Source organism: Mesocricetus auratus, unplaced genomic scaffold (assembly GCF_017639785.1).
Source record: "Mesocricetus auratus isolate SY011 unplaced genomic scaffold, BCM_Maur_2.0 Super-Scaffold_100066, whole genome shotgun sequence".
NCBI classification, from domain to species: Eukaryota; Metazoa; Chordata; class Mammalia; order Rodentia; family Cricetidae; genus Mesocricetus; species Mesocricetus auratus.
The window spans coordinates 1,213,606-1,235,575 of record NW_024429235.1 but is presented as its reverse complement, the minus strand read 5'-3'; the positions used below and the strand labels follow the sequence as shown (position 1 = coordinate 1,235,575).

The 21,970-nt window shown below is 38.1% G+C and overlaps 1 protein-coding gene across 1 annotated transcript; it reads left to right on the top strand.

Moving 5' to 3' along the window:
• Window positions 1-14,785: 14,785 nt before the first annotated feature.
• Window positions 14,786-15,619, top strand: LOC121136344 (olfactory receptor 7E24-like). The gene is made up of 2 exons (XM_040736670.1): window positions 14,786-15,131; window positions 15,420-15,619. The coding sequence occupies exons 1-2, from the start codon at window positions 14,786-14,788 to the stop codon at window positions 15,617-15,619; spliced, it is 546 nt and encodes a 181-aa protein (XP_040592604.1).
• Window positions 15,620-21,970: the final 6,351 nt, after the last annotated feature.

Genomic DNA, 21,970 nt, shown 5'->3' with positions numbered 1-21,970 from the left:
AACCCAGATGCTCATTTTTTAATTATATATAAAAGGGAGATTTGTTGCACCCTTCCCCCATGGGGGTTCTGTGGACTGCTTGTTACTAAGGGCTTTTATCTAAACACTTCTCATCCCCTGTTCCCAGTAAGGCCTACATGTAAGTTCCTGTTTTCTCTTTATCCTTTGCCTAAATGCTAATTTCTGTTTTTGGCCCACCCTTTGCTGGAGGGCCCTGGGAATGTAGGCTTCTGGCCTTGGTAATTTTCCACCATGCCTGCCTTTGGTATTTAAGACTCCACCCTTGTAATAATAAGCACTATTCTACTTGTAAGGATGAGCCTCTGTCTTTGTCTTTATTTACATTCTTAGTCCTTTGCCTTGGATCGTTGTGAACTAGCCCTATAGCTACAAACACAGGCAGCCCACTACAGAATATACTAAGTAGAGGAATGTAAAATGGCTGAAAGACACTTAAGAAAGTGTTCAACATCCTTAGTCATCAGGGAAATGCAAATCAAAACAAATCTGAGATACCATCATACTTCTGTCAAAATGGCTAAATCAAAAACACCCATGACAGTCTATGCTGGAGAGGATGTGGAGAAAGGGGAAAACTCCTCCATTGCTGGTGGGATTGTAAACTTGTGTGTCTACTTTGGAAATCAGTATGGTGATTCCTCAGGAAAATGAGAATCAGTCTAACTCAAGAACTAGAAATTGCACTCTTGGGCATATACCTAAATATTCACATTCATACCACAATGACATCTATTTGACTCTGTTCTGAGCAGTGTAGTTTGTAATAGCCAGGATTGGGAAGCAACATAGATGCCCTTCAACCAAAGAACAGGTGGATAAAAATTTGATACATTTACATAATGGAGTATTTCTCAAAGAAAAAATATCAATGAAATCTTTAAATTCACAGGGAAATGAATGGAAATGGTAGAATCCTACCTGAGTGAGGTTATAAAGTCACAAAAAGACAAGCATGGTATGTACTCACTCATATATGGATATTAGACATAGAGCAAATGACTATCAACCTACATTCCACACCTCCAGAGAATCTAAGAAACAAGGAGGACATTAAGAGAGACCTACATGGTCCTCTGGAGAAGGAGAAAGGGTCAAGATCATCGGAACAAACTGTGAGCCTGGAGGGAGCATGAAAAAAGAAGGGAGGAGAGGAGGGGATGAGAACATGAGGGGTCTGAAAGACTGAATGGGGGGAAGAATAAAAGAGAGCCAAAAAAGCGATACCTTAGAACAGGGATTCATTATAAGTTTAAAGTGAAATCTGGCACTAGAAAAATGTCCAGAAATCCACAAGGATGATCCCTACTCAGAATCTGACCAATAGTGGAATGGCTAACTTAAATGCCCTTCCATGATAATGAGACTGATGACTACCTTAAATGTTGTCCTAGAAACTTAATCCAGCACCTGAAGGAAGCAGAAGCAGAGATTCACAGTTAAGCATTGAGTTGAACTCCTGGAATCCAGTTATAGGGAGGGAGGGGTAGTGAGCAAACAGGTGAAGACCATGCTGTGGAAACCCATAGAAACATCTGACCTGAGCAAGTAAAAGCACAGGGACCCAAGTCATAATGATGGGGAACCAGCATTGGACTGAACCAAGCCCTGTGAAAGCAGTTGCCAATTAGGAGGCCTGGGCAGTCTGTGGGACCTCCGACAGTGAAACCAGTGTTTATCCCTAATTCAGGAATGGACTTTGGGAGCCCATTCCCCAAGGAGGCATTCTGACTCCACTTAGATACACAGAGGAGTTTCTAGGCCCTTCTCTAAGTGATCTGACAGACTTTGATGATCCCTCATCAAAGGTCTCACCCTCCTTGGGGAATGAATGGAGTGGTGGGTTGGAAGGCTCAGTGGGGGGCATGGGAGGATGGGAGGGAGAGGGAACTGGGATTTTTATGTAAAATATGATTGTTTCCAATCTCATTTTAAAAAGAGGAAAGAATGAAAGAATTTAAATTTCAATGAGTTTTGTGTGATAAAACATTTTCCTAAAGTTTCCCTGCTGTAGCCCCTTGAGGATTGGGGACTACACACTGGCCAACCCAGCCTGAGGGATGAGCCCATCCAGAGTCTGCCAGCTTCCTATTCCCTCTAATCTCCACCCACCGAAGGAGCTAAGCTTGAGCCTGTTTCTGTCCCACCTTTGGGTGACCTGCTTAGAGCCTCATGAGGCTTGGTTCCTGTACGCAGGGAACACATCCCTGTAAAAGAGATTGAACCAGGGTCTGCCAACAACATGGTGCTAGTACTATGTGCATCCAATGGAAGAGGAGAGCCTTGTTACACCCAGCAGAAGATAACCTTGGAACCATTTCCACTAAGAGAGGAAGAGACTCCACCTGCACCCTCTGGAAGAAGGGATGGGAAGAAGACAATATAAACTCACATTCAACAACAGAAAAACCAATATGACACCACCAGAGTCTAGGGACTCTACACCAGTATGACCTGTACATCCTATCACTTATGAAGCAGAAGAGAATGAATTTAAAAAAACTTCATGAAAATAATAGAAGACCTCAAAGAGGACATGAGAAAAAAACTTAAAGAAATTGAAGTATAAAAAAACAAAAAATACAAGAAATCAACAAATCTCTAAAAGAAAGTCAAGAAAAAACAATCAAGCGGATGCAGGAAAAAATTCAAAGACTTCAAGACATGAAAACAGAGACAAATCAAAAAACACAAATTGAGGCAATGCTGGAAATAGAAAAATTTAGTAAATGTTCAGGAACTACAGATGCAAGTATAACCAATATAATACAATGGAAAGAGAATCTCAGGCATTGAATATATACTAGGAAACAGATTCATCAACCAAAATGTTAAGTCCAATAAACACCTAAAAAATATCCAAGAAATATGGGACACCTTGAAAAGAACAAATCTAAGAATAATAGGTATATAAGAAAGTGAAGAAACAAATCTCAAAGGTGCAAGAAACATATTCAACAAAATCATAGAAGAAAACTTCCCCAACCTAAAGAAAGGCATGCAATGAAGGTACAAGAAGTTTACAGAACATCAAGTACAATGGACCACATAGTCCCCTTGCCACATAGTAATCAAAGCTCAAAACATACAGAATAAAAAATGATGTTAGGAGCAGCAAAGAAAAAATGCAAAGTAATATATAAGGGCAATCCTATTAGATTTGCATGTGACTTCTCCATGGAAACTCTGAGAGACAGAAGGTCTTGTATAGATATTCTACAGACAGTAATGGACCACAGATGACAACTCAGGCTAGTATACACAGCAAAGCTTTCAACTACTATATATGGAGAAAAGCAAGATATTCAATGACATAACCAGATTTAAAAAACACATATCCACTAATCCTTCCTTACAGAAATTTATGCAAGGAAAACTCCAGTCCCAGAAAGTTAATTACAGCCACAAAATCATAGGCAATAGATAACCGCACTTATCCAAAGCCAAAAGAAAAAAAGGGATAGAAATCCACACATTATACCATTATCACAAAAAACAAATAAAAAACAAACAAGAATGAACAATCAGTGGTCATTAATATCCCTCAATATTAATGGTCTTGACTCACCTATAAAAAGACACAGGCTAACAGAATGGATACAAAGACAGAATCCATCCTTCTGCTGCATACAAGAAACACTCCTTAACTTCAAAGATAGACAGTACCTCAGAGCAAAGGGTTGGGAAAAGCTATTCCAATCAAATGTACCCTAGAAACAAATGGCTGAACCAATCCTAATATCTAACAAATTAGACTTCAAACTCAAATCAATCAAAATAGATGAAGGAGGTCATTTTAGATTCATCACAGGAGAAATCGATTGAGATGAAGTCTCAATTCTAAATATCTATGAACAAAATACAAAGGCATCCACATTTTTAAAAGAAACATTACTAAAACTCAAAGCACTCATAAATCCCCACCCACTTATAGTGGAAGACTTCAGCACCCCACTCTGACCACTAGACAGGACCACCAGACAGAAACTTAATAATAAAACAAAGGAACTAATAGAAATTATGAGTCAATTTGGACTAACAGACATCTATAGAACATTCCATCCAAACACACAAGAATATCCCTACTTCTCTGTGCCACATGGAACATTCTCTAAAATCAACTACATACTTGGTAATAGCAAACCAAAATAGGTACAAAATAAGTACCTGAGTCTTCTCAGACCACCATGCTTTCAAGTTAGAATTCAAGAACACAAATAGCAGAAATCCTAGAAACGCATGGAAATTGAACGATGTACAATTGCACCATTCTTGGGTCAAAGAAGAAATAAAAAAAGAAATTAAAGACTTCCTACACTTCAATGAGAATTAAGACACAGCATACCCAAACTTACGGGGAACTTTGAAAACAGTGCTAAGAGGGAAGTTCATAGCATTAAGTGCCCACATTAAAACAAACAAACAAACTGGAGAATAGTCATACTACAGAATTAATGGCAAAACTGAAAGCTCTGGTATACAAAGAAGCAATCTCACCCTGGAGGAGTAGATGCCAGGAAATAAGGAAATTGAGGGTTGATATCAATAAAGTAGAAACTATTAAAAAATACAATAATCAATGTAAAGAAGAGATAGTTCTTCAAGAAAATCAACATGATACACAAGCCTTTATCCAAACTTACCAAAAGGCAGAGAGAGAACATTCAAATTAACAAAATCAGAAATGAAAAGTGGAACATAATGATGGACACCAAGGCAATATCAAGAATTATCAGGTCATACTTTGAAAACCTCTACTCCAAAACATTTGAAAATCTAAAGGAAATGGTCAATGAAAGAAAGAACACATTTTCAATAAATGGTGCTGGCATATCTGGATGCTGGCATGTAGAAGGCTGCAGTCAGATTCATATCTATTGCCATGCAAAAAACATAAATCCAGCCACACTGAACTTCTTAGAAGAGAAAATGGGAGGTAACCTTGAATGAATTGGTACAGGAAACCACTTCTTGAACATAACACCAGTATCACAGACACTGAGTTTGAAAATTAATAATTGGGACCTCCTGAAACTGAGAAGCTTCTGTAAAGCAAAGGACACAGTCAACAAGACAAAAATCAGCCCAGAGATTGGGAAAAGATATTCACGAAGCCCGCATCTGAGAGAGGGCTGATTTCCAAAATAAACAAAGAACTCAAGAAGCTAGTCACCAAAACACCAAATAATCCAATTAAAAAGTGGAGGAGAGAGCTAAATGGAGAATTTTTAATAGAGGTATCTAAAATGTCTGAAAGACACTTAAGAAAGTTTTCAACATTTTAGTCAGCAGGGAAATGCTATTCAAAACAGCTCTGAGATACCAATTTACTTCTGTGAGACTGCTAAAATATAAAACACCCATGACAGTCCATGCTGGAGAGGATGTGGAGAGAGGGGAACACTCCTCCATTGCTGGTGGAATTGCAAATTTGTGCATTTACTTTGGAAATTAGTATTGTGGTTTCTCAGGAAACTGGGAATCAGTCTACCTCAAGATACAACAACTCCACTCCTAGCCATTACCCAAAAGATGCACATTCATACAGCAAGGGCATCTATTTAACTATGTTCATCGCAGCATTATTTGTAATAACCAGAACCTGGAAGCACCCTAGGTGTCCCTCAAGTGAAGAATGGATAAAGAAAATGTGGTGCATTTACACAGTGGAGTACTACTCAGAAGCAAAAAATGACGGAATCTCAAATTCACAGTCACAAAAAGTGAAACATGGTATGTACTTATTCACATATGGATTTTAGACATAGAGCAAAGGGTGACTAGTCTGCAATCTGCACCGCCAAAGAAGCTAGGAAACTAGGAGGACTCCTAGAGGAACATACGTTGTGCCCTGGAGAAGAGGAAAGTGACAAGATCTCCTGAGCTAATTGGAAGCGTGGGAGGACAGGAAAGGGAGTTAGAAGAAAGAGAAGGGGAGAAGAGCAGGGGTGAGAAGGACATGAGGGAGTAGGAGGATTGGGTCGGGGGAAGGATGGAGGAGACTAAGGATAGAGATACAATAATAGAGGAGCAGGTACAGGTTTAAAGAGAAATCTGGCACTATGGAGATGTCCCGAGAACTACCAGCATGATACCAACCAACAATTCAAGCGATACGGGATTGGTTAGCTTAAATGCCCTTCCCCAATAATGAGGCTGATAACTACTTCATATGCCATCCTAGATCCTTCATCCAGTAGCTGATAGTAACAGAAGCAGACACCTTCAGCTAAACACTGAGCTGAACCCCATGAATCCAGTTGCAGACAGGAAGGAGTGATGAGCAAAGGGTTCAAGATCAGGTGGATAAATCCACAGAAATAGTTGACCTGAACAAGTAGTTGCTCATGGACCCCAGGCTGATGGAAAACCGGAATAGGACCGATCTACACGCTCTGAATATTCGTATCAGTTAGGAGAACTGTGCTATCTGTGTGAACTCAGATAGTGGATCAGTTTTCATCCCTAGTTTATGAATGGAGTTTGGGAGCCCATTCCACATAGAGGGATACTCTCAGCCTAGACACACAGTGGAGGCCATAGGCCCTGCTTCGAATAATGTGACAGACTTTGAGGATCTCCCATGGAAGGTCTCCCCTTCTCTGGGGAGCAGAAAGGAATGGGATTGCGGATAGCTAGGGGGCAGGGAAGGAGGGGATGGAGAGGGAACTGGGATTGACATGCAAGACAAGCTTGTTTCTAATTTAAGTAAAAAAACCATAAGAATAAAACACAGAATCAGGAAAAAAGGAAACTTTCCAATGTGGGGCTTTGCCAGGGGAAGTCAGTCAGTTGTGGTTGCTCTCAGATCCTTCCTGACCACTACCTGTCTGCATCCTGGGCCAGTCTGATATAAATCAATCTGCTCAAGCATCACCTGCTATGATGCACTGAAGTTTCTGAAACTGAGCAAGATAAATCCGTCCTCTTTTAAAAAAGAGACAGGATTTTTTTTTGGTTTTTACGAGACAGGGTTTCTCTGTATTGTTTTGGAGGCTATCGGTCCAGGCCGGCCTCAAACTCACAGAGATCCGCCTGCCTCTGCCTCCCGAGTGCTGGGATTAAAGGCCAAGGATTTTTAAACTAAGTAGTTTACACATATTTTCACTTTTGTTAAAATAGAATTTTAAATTTCCCAATTTTATTTCTTCTTTGGTAAGTATTAATAAACTGTACCAATGAAAGTAAAGCCATTGGGACCAACAGTATATGTATAAAGGAGTTTTGAGTCCAAAATATTTGAAAACAACCTATTTAAAGGTAAATTCTAAAAATATTTTCATCTGTAAGAAATCAGGGGGTTAGTCTGATATCTGCAAATCCTGAGGTCATGTTGGTGTGGTTGACTAAATGGTATTTACTATTTACAGGTCCTAATGATGGGTGGCTGTGCTAGATGTGAAGACTCCAAAAGGAGGAGCAGATTGTGGAAATCATGTCAACAATAGGTTTTCTTTTTCCTGGGACAAATCTTTAGGTTGGTTGTCATAGTTACTGCTTGTTAAAACCAATAAAGTATTCATTAAGGACTATGAATTTCACAGACCCAAATGATGTTTTAAAATCATTGTCTCCAGCAACATGAAAGTAACCTTCTGTGTTAGGCAAATTCTTAGGTACATGAGTTGGATCCTTGCGTTTTAGCACAACTTCTTTGCTCCATTATGTTTTTTTCCAGTTTCCTGGACTGTGTATGAGAGACCATCACCAGCAGTCCCCAGACCGTATCAACAAGGTGATTTCATGAAGTCAGCATGTGGATAGGTCTGTATTTTGGAACACTGGCTGTGTTCTATCTTTAGGAAATAAAAAATTAATAGAAAAAAGGATACTGGGTTAAATGGGGAAGGAAATGGGCATGGTGACAGATGGAAGGGCAGGGTGAACAAAGGAATACAGGAAAGGAACACTAAACACTAACACTATTTTGAAATAGCCACTTGGAAACTGACTATTGTAGAACCTCTTACAATAAATGCAAATCATATATAAAATGTTTAAGTAGATTTTGCCTTTAGTGGGGCAAAAACTTCCCTACTACTCATGACAGTTTAACAAATAGAAATCAAGACAAAACAAGTAAGCAAGTAAACAAACAATCAAAAAACAAAGTAAACCCAATGCCAGGAATGGTTTAAACCTTTTGGATTCATTGGTAATGGAGGGTCTATAGACCCTCAAACATTATAGGCTAATGACAATGCTCTTGGGTAATCACCAGAATTTGATGGAAATGCCCTGTGGCTGAAGACATCATGTAGTAGAGTCATAAAACATACCTACTTGCTAGTTTTCATTGCAATGTTATGCACACTGCCAGAGGAGAATTGTAATCACCAATGTTGTGGTTTGAATGAGAATGGTCCCCATAGGCTTATATTTTGTTGCTTCATAGGAAATAATGGAACTATTTGGTAAAGATTAGGAGGTGTGGCCTTGTTGTGTACCTCTCCCTCTCCTTTTCCATCTCCCTCTTCTCTGTCCCTCCTTCCTTTTTCTCTCCCTTGATATTCCTCTCTCTCACTCCCACTCTCTGTCCTTTTCTACCTTCTTATTATATCTTTTGCATAATAACCAAAACCCAACTGTGTTTTCTATGGTACTTTGGGTTTCTTTTCTTAAAAGCCCCCTCCTGAGGAGTGGTGGTGGCAGTTCTCGCCTTTAATCCCAGTATTTGGGAGGCACAGGCAGGTGGATCTATGTGAGTTGGAGACCAACCTGGTATACAAGGGTACACAGAGAAACCCTGTCTCAAAAAAATCAAAACTAAAATATCCCCTCCTTACCAATGGCTGAACTCCATGCTGAATCTATTTTATTGTGAAGACAATAAAATATTGTGGAAAGGAAGTGGACAATAAAATATTGTGGAAAGGAAGTGGAGTTCAGGATTCATTCTGGAGCCTCATTAATAACAGCTTTTTCAACAGAGTCCAGAGCAATGACTTTCAAATTTTAGTTGCTGGAATCACTTGAAAGACTTAATGAAACACAAAGACATAGCAAATTCTCTGTTGAGAGCTCACCTATGGCTGGGGGCTCCTGAGAACAAAGCTGGAGTGGACAACAGAATGAGACATTGTGTCAAGCTAAAAAGTAAGAAAATGGTTGGAGATGTGGTTTTGTTCTGATTGTGGTAAACCCCCACTTCAGTGAGCACGGCTTCCCAGGACCTGGACCCTACATGCAGGATCATGCACTCTTGCATGAGTAGCTCATTGCCAGCATGAGTACCACTGTTGGTCACATTGAAATGTCAGACCCATGGGATGACTTCATGTTTGCCAGGCAAGTCATTGATGTGAGGGTACAGGCAAACCTCCCAGCATTTAAGACAGCCAAGGACACTTACATTACAGCATTTACACCAAATTTAGATTTATTGTCAGAGCTGTCTATGTCAATGATCTGTCTTTCCATCTTCTCTTGTTCCACAACATTCAGTTTCTTTCTGCTCAGAGCAGGTGCAATAGTCTTAGTGATGTGTTCAAGAACCTAGGAAACCCCTTCCCCAGTGGCAGGTGCAATCATTCTCATAGAGTTCTAGAGCCTTACATGTGTCAGTGGAGGTACCACTGGCATGGAAGCATGGAAGAGACTTTTTGAGAATCAGAGATCAGCCTCAAAAGTGGGATTCCCTGAGATCAAGGATCTCTTTGGCATGAATCTAGAGAATAGACATGATGAATTTATGGCCTTTGGACTGCAACACAAGAAAGAAACTGGTTTCTGCAGACACAGATGAAAGCATTGTATAGATTAATAATAAAAACAAAAATAGAATTACCAATGGAAATCCAAACAGAAATACAATGGGAAATGAAAATTTTAGTATGTCTATAATAACCTCAAAAATAACCTCTGGAGAACATTCAGCATCTCTTCTGTTTCCTCCATTCACCCCAGCAATTCCTTAGAGATTTCAATATTGGGGACCAATATGAGTCTTCATCAGCTCTGTGCATTGAGTTTCTAATGTTTATTAATTTTAATTTGGCAGCAGGTCCCTCTAGGTCATCACCAGCTTGATCTCTGTAATACAGGATTGTATAACCCTGTTTGCTCTTCCTACAGTGTTCTGCATCAGGAAGCTCTTGCTATTATATCCTTTTCAGGATTCGAGTGTGAGATTGTGTCATCATCAGTCAACAAGCAGGGGAGGTTCATCATATTCCCCACCCTTCATTATGACCACACAGGCCCTCAGTTCATTTATGTAAGTTCTGAGGGAATTGTGTATGAAGACAAGATTACAAGAGTGCTCGTTTCTTAGATATCATAGGAACTATGAGAATTTGTGTACCATAATTATATAACAACTGCAATAAAAATTTGAGTCTCTGTACTGGGATTTTTATAATCTTAGTTGCAATAGTAGTCCACAGATCTCATGGATTTATTTTCAGTGTCTCTTCCCCATACTCCTATGACCAATGGGAGCAGAAAATATGTCCAACTATGTTATTTCATAATCAATGTAAAGTACTGTGGGCATGCTGGTGAGGGGGATTCAGTAACTATACTTTTGAAGAAAGATATGATGTGCATGTGACTATTAATGTCTTCCCTGGTAGAAGATCTGATCTCTAAATTTTATGGATCTTACTTCATCTGATAGATCTCCCAAATTCCAAATTATAATTTTCTCTGTAATGTGTATTTATAGAATGTATAGAATCTGCTGTGTGAACTGTGGGTTATATAGTCAAGGTTCATTTGGAACAGTCTCAAAATATTGAAATAATGATTCAACTCAAGCTTTTCTAGTTTCCTTGATGCATATTTGTTCTCACCCTCTGAAGTTCCTGATTCATAGATCTACAAATACTGCATTCTATTTTCTCGAATAATTTTGTTGCCAGCATCCTCCATCACGGTGAGGGTCAGCCACAAAGTTTTCAATGAGAAAATGAGGTCAGTTCCCCGTGTCATCTGCAGTTTGAAAACACGCAAGCTCAAAAAGATACATGTTGTTAAGAACTTTATGTCTCTCCTTAAAACTATATGAATAATTTTCCATGAAAATATACATATATCAATGAAATAGCAATGAATAGATAAAGAAGCTATGAATGTGAAGTAGTGTGGGGTGAGTTATATAGTGGATTAGAAGAGATGAAATGGACATAGGAAATGTTACTTTATAATAATTTGAAATTTAAAAATCAAATATAAAGTAAAAGCAAAACATGCCACTTCAGAAAAAACAATGACATAGTTGTTTTCAATTATTTATTCTCTGCTATTTATTTATGTGAACTAGAACATTTTACTATTAATTTTGAGACACATTAAGTATCATAAAACCATGTTTTAACTAATTATATTTTTGTAGTTTACTCTTTGTATATGATTTTTTTTGTATATTGATATCACCTATTACCTCTAACTTTCAGTTTTTGATCTCATAGCATGTAAAGAGTCATTGTCACAGATGTGAAATGCACAATACATATTTTTCTGATTAACTTGCCAATTTGTCCTCCTAAAACAATGACACCCATGTATTTGGTTGCTTGTATATTTTCATTTTATTCAGGAATGTGACCTAGAAATTGATCTATATAATTTTTTTGGTGTTTGATTTCATGTCATTGTCTGTTTGTGTCACCTGTGATATTTCAAAGCTGCATTATCAGAATTTACAAAAATAATTGTACATATTCTTACCTGAATAAAAAAGAATGTAGAGGTATAAAAAGAAATGGAAAATGAGTTTTGTGCATGGTGTGAAGACTCACTTTAGAGTTTCACATAATTCTATGGTTCAGAATCCTTTGGGAATACTATCCAATAAACTCATTTTTTGTAGTTACAGGATTTAAAATTTAGACAAATAAACACAATGCACATTTTTGTCAATTTGCATTGACCTTTTCAAGGTCGATTTTTTTTTATTCTCAGTTTTCAGGTTGTCCTACATTAATATGGAACTTAAAAACTAACACCTTTCTGGCCATTAGACAGTGATTCAGCTAATCACTGTTCATAACTAAAACATTTAGTTATGAAATAATGAATGGACAAAGGAACCATGAATGTGACATAGAGTGGGGTGAGTTATATAGGGATTTTGACGAGGTGAAATTGAAGGAAGAGATGTTACTGAATTATAATTTGAAATATAAAAATAATCAAATAGAGAAGTAAGGCCAAGTCAAATCAAAACACACCAGATGCCTGGCAGTGGTGGCACACACCTTTAATCCCAGCATTCGGGAGGTAGATACCAGGCAGATCTCTGTGAGTTCGAGGCCGGCCTGGACCGATAGCCTCCAAAACAATACAGAGAAACCCTGTCTCGTAAAAACCAAAAGAAAACCAAAAAACAAAAAACAAAAAACCCACCAGAATCAAAGAATGACACATTTGAATTATTTTGTCTCTGCTATTTATTTATGTGAATTTTGAGATGTTATCAGTAAATCTGAGACACCTTAACTGTCATATGATGAAGCTTTAGTAAATATTTTTTGTATGTACTTTCTTCCTCATATATGTATTTTTGTATATTGATATACATTACAAATTCTAATGTTGAATTTTTGGTTTCATAGAGCATAAAAAGTCATTGGCACACATGTGAAATGAGCAATAAAAGTGTCAGATATTAAGTTGACCCTTTTTCTTCTCAGAACATCAATTTCTACATGTTGGTTCCTTTGCATTTTCATTCAGTTCAGCAAGGTGTTCTAGCAATTGATGCAAGATCAATTTTTTTGTTCTTTGATTCTGTGTTATGAACGTTTCAGTCATCTAATCGTATTAAATAGCTACAGTATTGGGTTATTATAAATAGTTGTATGTGTTCTCACATGAAGATAACAGAATGTAAAGGCATAAAAATTTTTGTGTTATATCATCCAGTATCATTTGGAAATACTCCCCAAAAAACTTGTGTTTTGCATATTTATAAGATTTTCAAATTGTACAAATAAATACAATGCAAGTAGTGTCATTTTCCAAATATAGATGAGTTGTTATCCTGATGTTTATATGAGCATGTGGCTATGGAAAGAGTCATAAATGTTCTCTTGATTCACAGTATTAACCATTGGAGACAAATAGAAATGTATTCAATATGTGAGTGCATCTCATATTGTATTATCTTGGAAGAAGTGTTACTTTTTAGGTTTCGCCATTTTAATGTCACATGTTAGGAGGATGTATTTCACGTGTTACGTGGAAAAAATTATGCAATGCAGATGACGTTTATATCATAATTCAACAGTTTATAGTGTAAAGCAGAAAAGAGGTTTTCAGTTCCATTAGAGTAATGTCCATGTTCTTCTTTCACTAATCTTTTCTGCATTTTGAACCTTTTACAATTTGAGCAATTCAGTGTTCTCTGATGTAAAATTGAACCTGAAATTTCCTCTGTAGCTGAAGCAAGAACATGGATACATATGCAGCAGGCCTGACTCACATGGGAATCACTTTACTGTCTGAGGAGGAGGGGACTGAATCTTGGTGTCTGGTACAACCTGGCTAGGCTTCAGAAAATTAGTGGCATTTTGTAGATCATGTTGTTATACAAATATTTTATTGTGATTATGTGGACATGATCTCCCCAAATAATCTTTGCAGCATAATGATTCAATTGTACTTAATGACCTTTCACTATTTTTCACACCAGTGTATATCTTAGCAGTTGTTAACAGAGATGTTCTGTGATATTGTGAAGCTTGGAGTAGTTCAGGGGCCCTGACAGTAGAAACACATTACAAACCTAGTACATAAATTAGATTGTTGGACCCCATTCCTTAGGGTGGGCTGCCATGTTCAGTGAGCCTACTTCCCTTGGTTGAATGCCATGCTCAGCCTTAGAGAATGGGAGAGGAGCCTGGCACTACTACAACTTACTGTGCCTTTACCTGTGAGGAGCAGTGGACTGGGGTGGACTAGTGTTGAGGAGAAAGGCTTGGGAGGAGCGATGGGAGGGATGACTGTGTTTGAAAAATGTAACAAAAAATAAAAACAAACAGAAAAAAGTTGTTTTCTGTGATAATGTTTATTTAATTAGACACAAACTTTGAAATATACTAAGAAAAATAAAGAATATGCATATTAATTGATTTTAAAAATCTAAATAAATTTAAACAAAAGCTTATTTAAATCCCCAAACAAGAAATGGAGAACATATTTTTAAATCAAAGGAAAAACTGAAACCTATACAAGATACTGGAAACTTAAATTGATTTTCTGAGTTAGTTGGTATTTAGTGAGTAGGACTTTACACTGTCATATATACCCTAAGAAAAATATACTTGTTCCATGTTATTGTAATAAAAAGACCTGTGTTTAAGGGTTTCAAATTTTCATTTCGTTTGACAGTTTGCCTACAGTAAGTCTTCTACAAAATACTTAGTTGTCTTAAAGATGTTTGATTTATTTTATTGTGTCTGTAGACTTACAATTTACAGTAAATCTCACATCATCTAGATTATTCAGTATGGCTCTCATGAGAAGTAGCACATGAGGTATGAATAAAAGAGTATTTGCAGAATGGCATTTGACACAACAGAGTAATTACTAAGGATGCCACAATAAGGTTGAGAAAATATCAATATTTGTATTTACTTGATTCAAATTGTAAAGAACATCTACATACAAGGTGGTACCATTGTTAACAACAATTTTGGTTTCCTCCAAAAGATGTTCAAGAAATAAAAACCTGCAGAATACAACATCTGCACCAGAATTCCATTTCATTCAACTCTCAGAAGATCCAGACCTACAGACTGTTCTCTTCGGCCTGTTCTTGTCCATGTACATGTTGGCCTTGTTTGGAAACCTGCTTATCATCCTGACAGTAAGCTCTGACTCCCATCTGCACACCCCTATGTACTTCTTCCTCTCCAACCTCTCCATGGTTGATATTGGTTTTATCTCCACTACTGTTCCAAGGGTGATTATGAACATCCAGACTCGATGCCAAGTCATCTCCTATGTGGGATGCCTGACACAGATGTCACTGTTTGTAATTTTTTCATGTATGGATGACATGCTTCTGGCAGTGATGGCATATGACAGGTTTGTGGCCATCTGCCATCCTCTGTATTACCAGGTCATTATGAATCCCAGTCGCTGTGGTGTCTTACTTCTAGGGTCTTTTTTCCTTAGTCTTGTGGAATTGCTCTTACATTATGTGGCAATATTAAATTTTTCTAACTGTGAGGATATTTTTGAAATTTCCAACTACTTCTGTGACCCTTCTGAAATACTTAAACTCTCCTGTTCTGATACTTTCACCAATAACATAGTTCGATATTGTATAGGCACTCTTTTTGGGTTACTTCCTATTTCAGGAATCCTTTTCTCTTACTTTAAAATAGTTTCCTCCATCATGAGATCATCATCATCAAGTGGGAAGCACAAAATCTTCTCCACCTGTGGGTCTCATTTGTCCATTGTTTTCCTGTTTTATGGAACAGGACTAGGAGTATACTTCAGCTCTTCTCTATCACAATCTCCAAGAAGTAATGCAGTTGCCACAGTGATGTATTCTGAGGTCACACCTATGTTGAATCCCTTCATCTACAGCCTGAGGAACAAGGATATTAAAACCGCCTTAAGGAAAATTCTTAGCAGGGCATTCTAATCATTGATATTCTTTATAAATTCACTATATATCTATATTTTAGCTGTACATATAAATCCCAGTTAATGTATCACACATTATTACTAACTTATACTTCATAATATTACATGATGAATTGGTGGTCACTGGGTTGAACAAATTGTGATGGGTATTGTTTTGATATGCAACAAAATTTGAAGGAGCAGAGATAAAACTTTTCTAGGGATGACTGGTGCACACTGTTGTACTACATTTTACAATGCTAGTATAATCAACACATAAAAGCTATGAATATAAACCATTTTAAGGGGACAATTCTGCTGAAATTGGGTTTAGAAATAACAGCGATCCAGGCTGCCTGAACAGTCAGTCAACCAGGAAGATGTGAATAGACATGCTGATGTGGTAGGGGAAAGCTCAGTGGGCCTATTCATTGGTCAAAGAAGCAATTTTGACTGCAGGAGACCTATCAGCAATTCGAGAAAAAGGCAAAGAATTTGAAACAGACTAAGGGTGGTTACTTGTGAAGGAGGGAGTGAAGTGAGAGCTGTTGGGTTTATATTATAATCTTATTTTTAAAATACTTAAACAAATCAATGAAATGTATTACAATACCCACAGAAGAATGATACTTACCATTCCCAGATAACACTTGGATTGCTTTCTACCGTGTTTAATTATTTTATACACTATGCATGCTACTTTAATTAATTTTTTCAATTTAAGTCCCCATTTGAGCTGTCAGTATAGTGAGCCTGCTGTTTGAAGTAAGAGAATTAAAGTTCATGGATTAGGATTGGCATGAATTAAAATCCACTAATGAAGCATGAAATGGGTGGGACTCAAAATGCTCTTGGCCTTTTTAGTGTCTGACGTCCTCCCCTACTTTAAAGATTGTTGTGTTCACAATGTCCAGGAAGCTGCAACAAGTCACTGTAGAATGTAGAACAAAGGGAGAAGAACATGAGATTGATTCCATGTGGTTTATTTGAGGTGGTATTGATGCAGTTGTAGATATAAACATAAACTTTACAAACTCAAAAATATTTCTTAATATTTCAAAATTTTATGTTTCTGGAAGGTACATTGTTCAGAATTGCAAATTTGTTTTTAATGGTTCCATTTACTATGTAAATTTTAATAAATATTTTAATAAAAAGCACATTTACAATATCTGTTGCCAAGTTTGAATTGTATAATTAATGGAAACGTTAATAACATATGTACAATTTAAGGTAATGTTGGCTAAAAAATATGTTACTATATAAAAGCATGACTTTCCTATAACAGGAAAATATCTTGGGAAAAGGAAACACAAAGACTTTTTCATTATGTACTATCAATTTTAGTCAACACTGCCCTTGGATATGTTATGGAGCTGTAGTTATTCTAAACAAAGGGAAATTATACTATTGTCTCTCAACATGTTCAGGTAAATGTAAATGCTTCCTAATTTGCTTTGACCAAAAATAGTTTTTCTTAAATTGGAACGAATTTCTTTTAAATTTTAATAAACTAGTCATATTCACCATGATCCTGGGCTTCTTTTATATAATACGATTTTCAATTCAATTACTGACATTGAATGACGATAATTAGCTTTGCACAGAAACATGAGTCATTAAACAGCAAAGAAACTCTCTGCTTCTACCTCAAGTGGAACAGGCAAGTAGTTCTCTTATAGCCTCCCTCAGGAACACATACCTTTGTCCCACCTGTCAGATCCAAAAACATTTCCTGGAAATCTACAAACTATCCAGTTCATGGAATCAGGTGGGCATCTTCATTCTTCCTTCTGTCATTCAATTCCAATATACCACCCTATTCCTCATATCTGTACAGACTAACTGTTGTGTTCTCTATTCCTTGTCTGCCTTGTAGGAGGAAGTCTGTATGCCACCATTAAACATGTGACTTACTAGAGGCACATACAGATGAGGTAATAAAAGGGCGGTTTACCACACCGCTAACCACACCCACTTTAGACATGACTAAAGACGTATACGGCCGGACGTAAAGACGTATATGTACATAGGCGGTGAACTACGTCACTAGCCAGGCCCACTTTTGGGCATGGCTAGGGGGCGTTACAGGGGAAGGCATAAAAGACAGCACACAGGAAGTCTCGGTCTTTTTTCCCGGAGTTCGGCTTCCGGTTCGGCAGCAGGAAAACTACTTGGCTCCTCTGGGTTACTTGTTTGGTATCTTGTGAGTAATTTCTACAATAAATACTTAGTTTTACTTTCAGTAAGTGTCGCTTATCATTACAGCGTCCTTTGGAGCTACACTGCCTAAATTCTCTAGGGTCTAGGCAGATCCTTTTAGCATACTCTGCTTTCTTCCTACCTGTGTAAACTCCCGTTTCTAGCCCATATTAATTCTAATAGTTCCCAATACCTAAAATCACATTGTACCCAGAACCCAACTTGGCCACCCATGTAACGCAGAAGCATTTCCTGCCAGGCATCCCACAGCCGCCTCCTCAGGCTACTAAGAACCAATGAAGAAACCTGAAATCAAGTATCAAAACACTCACCCAAGAAAGACAAGACCAGATGTCAGCATCTAAAATGACAATCATCTCAGGTCAAGATGCTTACACTCCAGTGTAAATATCTGCTCAATGACAGACAGAACAGTATGTAGTCTCCAGTATTCAGCAAAGTAATATAATAGTCCCAGAGTAATGCAATAGAGCTGAAGCACAAATTAAGGACTCCAAATAGCATCAATATACATTTGAGGTGCTTAAAGAATATACAAATGAAAGCCTTCATAGAATATAAAAATAAACAGTGGAATAAACTGAAGAAAACAGTTCAAGCCATGAAAATGAAAATGGAATATGATAACGAAAACCTATACTAAGGTGAGATGTGAAATGAAAAATTTAGGAACTTAGAAAAGAACTACAGGGACAAGCTTAACCAAGAGAATACAAGAGATGCAAGAGAAAATGTCAAATATTGAAGACAAGATAGGAAAATAAGAGATGTCCCAATCAAAGAAAATGCTAAATGTAAAAAAGTCAGAAACAAATCACACAGGAAATCTGGGACACTCTGAAAATATCTAATCTAAGAATAATAGGAATAGAGGAAAAAGAAGAAACCCTGTAAGGACACAGAAATTATTTTAAACAAAACCATAAGAGAAATTTCCAAAACATAAAGAAGCATGTTCATTTCAAAGTACTAGAAGCATATCAGAACACCAAAGAGACACAACCAGAAATCAAGAACATAATAACCAAAACACTGAAAATGCAGAAAAAGAAAGACTATTAAAGCTGCAAAGAAAAAGGCCAAATAACATAAAGAGAGCAGACCTATTACAATAACAGCTGGCTTCTCAATGAAGATTCTGAATCAGTAAGACACTGGTAGATTGCTCTACAAACTCTAAGAGACTACAGATGCCACCCAGACCACTACACTCAATTAAAATTTTAAATGAGAGATGGAGAAAGAGAGCCTGTGAAAAAGTACCTTCATTCAGTGACTGATGGAAGCAGAGGCACACACCCACAGCTAAACACTGAACTGAATTCCTGGAATCCAGTGACAAAAAGGGAGAACTGATGAACAATGGGGTTAAGAATGGGCTGGCTTAAAACAAAGAAACAGCTGCCCTGACAAGGGGACAAGCTCTTGGACCCCAGACTGATGGCTGGGTGGACAGCACGAGATTGATCCAGTCCCCCTGAATGTGGGTGTCAGTGACGAGGCCTAGGTAATCTATGCGGCCTTGGGTAGTACTTATTCCTGACATACAAATGGACTTTGGGTTCCTATCCCAAAATGAGGGATGCTCTCTCAGCCTGGACACTTGGAGGAGGGCCTAGCCTTGCCATTGATAAAATGACAGACTGTGAAGATCCTCCATGGAGGGCCTCACTCTCCCTGGAGATCAGAATGGAGATTGGGTGGGGGACTAGAGAGCCTAGTGGGGGGATTAAGGAGCCTATAGAGGGCAGGGAGATGGAGCTGGGATTGACATGTGAAGCAAGATTGTTTCTAACATGAATTTTTTAAAAAATGAAGAAATAAAATATTGACATTCCATGATGAAATCACAGTTAAATAATATAAAATTCCCTCTCCTATCTCAGACCCAGTGAAGCAGCTGGACACTGATTTCACCTCTGGTGCAGACCCTTTGCTCTGGTGCAGACCCTAACAGCAGGCCAGAATTTGAGAGACCTGTGGGTAGACTGCACAACCACCACTGCCACCCACTGTACTCTGTTCTCACAAGACCCACTCTGCCACCCACTCACACTAATACATCATCGTCTCCTTGACCAACCATGTCCAACAATACCTGGAGCCCCTACAGGCACAGGCATGTGACTCATGTGGGCATTATTCACTCTTTCCTGTCTGCCATTACCATTTATCCATTCTCACAGTCCTGTAGCTGTCTCCTTCTAGGAGTCGTTCCTCTTGTCCTACCTCCTGGGGACTCTTCTACTTGCTGCAGACCCAGCTAAGTTTTTCTTGCTGACCCTTTCAACCTTACCTTTACTCCACATTCATTAATTTGTGTGAGACATAGATTCCCACAAACACATTCTACCAGGGATCCCCAGTGGATTACACTGGTTTGGACTCAGTTATGCTTTCTCCAGACTTTATTCCTAGTCCTGTAGCAACCTTTTGCAGGAGGCCCTCTTCTGAATCAAACTCCATTTACCTGCCATTCCCCATTTTGTTACATAACCCGGGTTCCCCATGCCCATTCACCCCTGTCTCTTCAGGCTTATTCATATCGCTGCTGCCTCTATTCAGGAGACCCTCCTTCTGCCAAACCTACATTCCCCAGGGCCTCTGCTTCCCCCTAACTACTTCTCACAGTCTTTCTAACTAGCCAATCTCCATTTCCTTCTGCCAATGACCTATCTTCAGAAATACCATTTATCAGAGATGCCAAAGCCATAGGATCCAGAGAGGGTAATAGCAACCATAGAATGTATCACCCACTACCAATGACAGGCCAGATACCAACATCAAGTAACACCTCAAACATTATGGTTCCAGATGCTTAGACTCCAGTGCAAAGACACAAACAAGAATAGGCCAGAAGACATGCTTCTACAAGAAGCAGGTGGCCCTCTTTTGTAGATCTTGAGAAATAAAATATAGGTGAACCACAATACAAGGAGGAATATGTTCAAGAGATTAACATGAATATGACTAAAAAGATATTAAAATGCAGACTGTGAAAACATGACCTTTAGAATCAAATAATGGAAGCAAAATTCTTCCATCAATTTATTTTGGGGTCATTGAGGTCTCATTTTGCATGTAGAACCACTGAGTTGGGGTCTTGCCAGTAGCCACTTAAGAGATTATATTGGAGTTAGGAGGGCTCCAGACACTAGCTAGGAATTGAGGTGCCTGAAAAAATAATTTGTACAAATCACATTGTTATAAAGTTGGGGTTTCCAGAACATATCCCAGGGGTCAGGTGTAGTGAGTTATCTACAAACCTGTGGTGCTAACCACGCCCATTTGGACATGGTCACAGGTGCATACAGGACAGGAGGCCTAGCTTTAGAGGAAGAAAGCAAAATCCAACTCCAAACCAGCATTGGCTTGAGTATTTTGGGACTAAAAGACTGCTAGGAAGTAAAGAGAAATAGATTTTGTATAGAAATAGTTCCATCGTTTAACAGATGTCAGATTTTTCATTGTTTGACGGTTCCTTTAGAATAGCTGTCATCTCTTCTTATGAGTCTAGACATTCAGTGTCTTTTTGCTATTTGGAAATGGGTTTTCCTGTTAAGATGAGAACAAAACACTCCCCCTTCCTTTGTGAGTTCTCCATAAAACTCATGGGATATACCATGGTGGATAACCTATAACTTCTCCTCATCAAGAGGGTTCCCTTGTTCAAACTTGATCTTGATCAACTTTGATGGTAGTCAAAGTTTTTCTTCTAATGTATAAGCAAAGGCAAACCCCCTACCCCAATGTAACACATATCCTTGTTTCCATACTGAGGTCAGTACATCCGTGTAGTTCTGGTTTAGTTCAGAAGCTACTTTTTATTGTTCAGTGTCTTCTTACAACTGTTTTTTCTTTCTCATTAGCATTAAGAAAGTTTAATGTTAATTAAGCATTATGCAATCTGTGTTTGGGGGACTTTGTTCCCCCTGCCTGTTTATAGAGCATTTATTTTAAAGTCCAATTAGATCCCTCCATCACTGCTTGTCCTGTAGGATTGTGTGGTATGGCAGTTAGGTGCTTTATGTTATAATATTTAAGAAACTGTACTAATATTCTGCAGTCATATGCTGGAGCATTGCAGGTATTATTTGTGCAGGTATACCCATAATGTACATTACTTCTGATAGGTGTATCATAACTG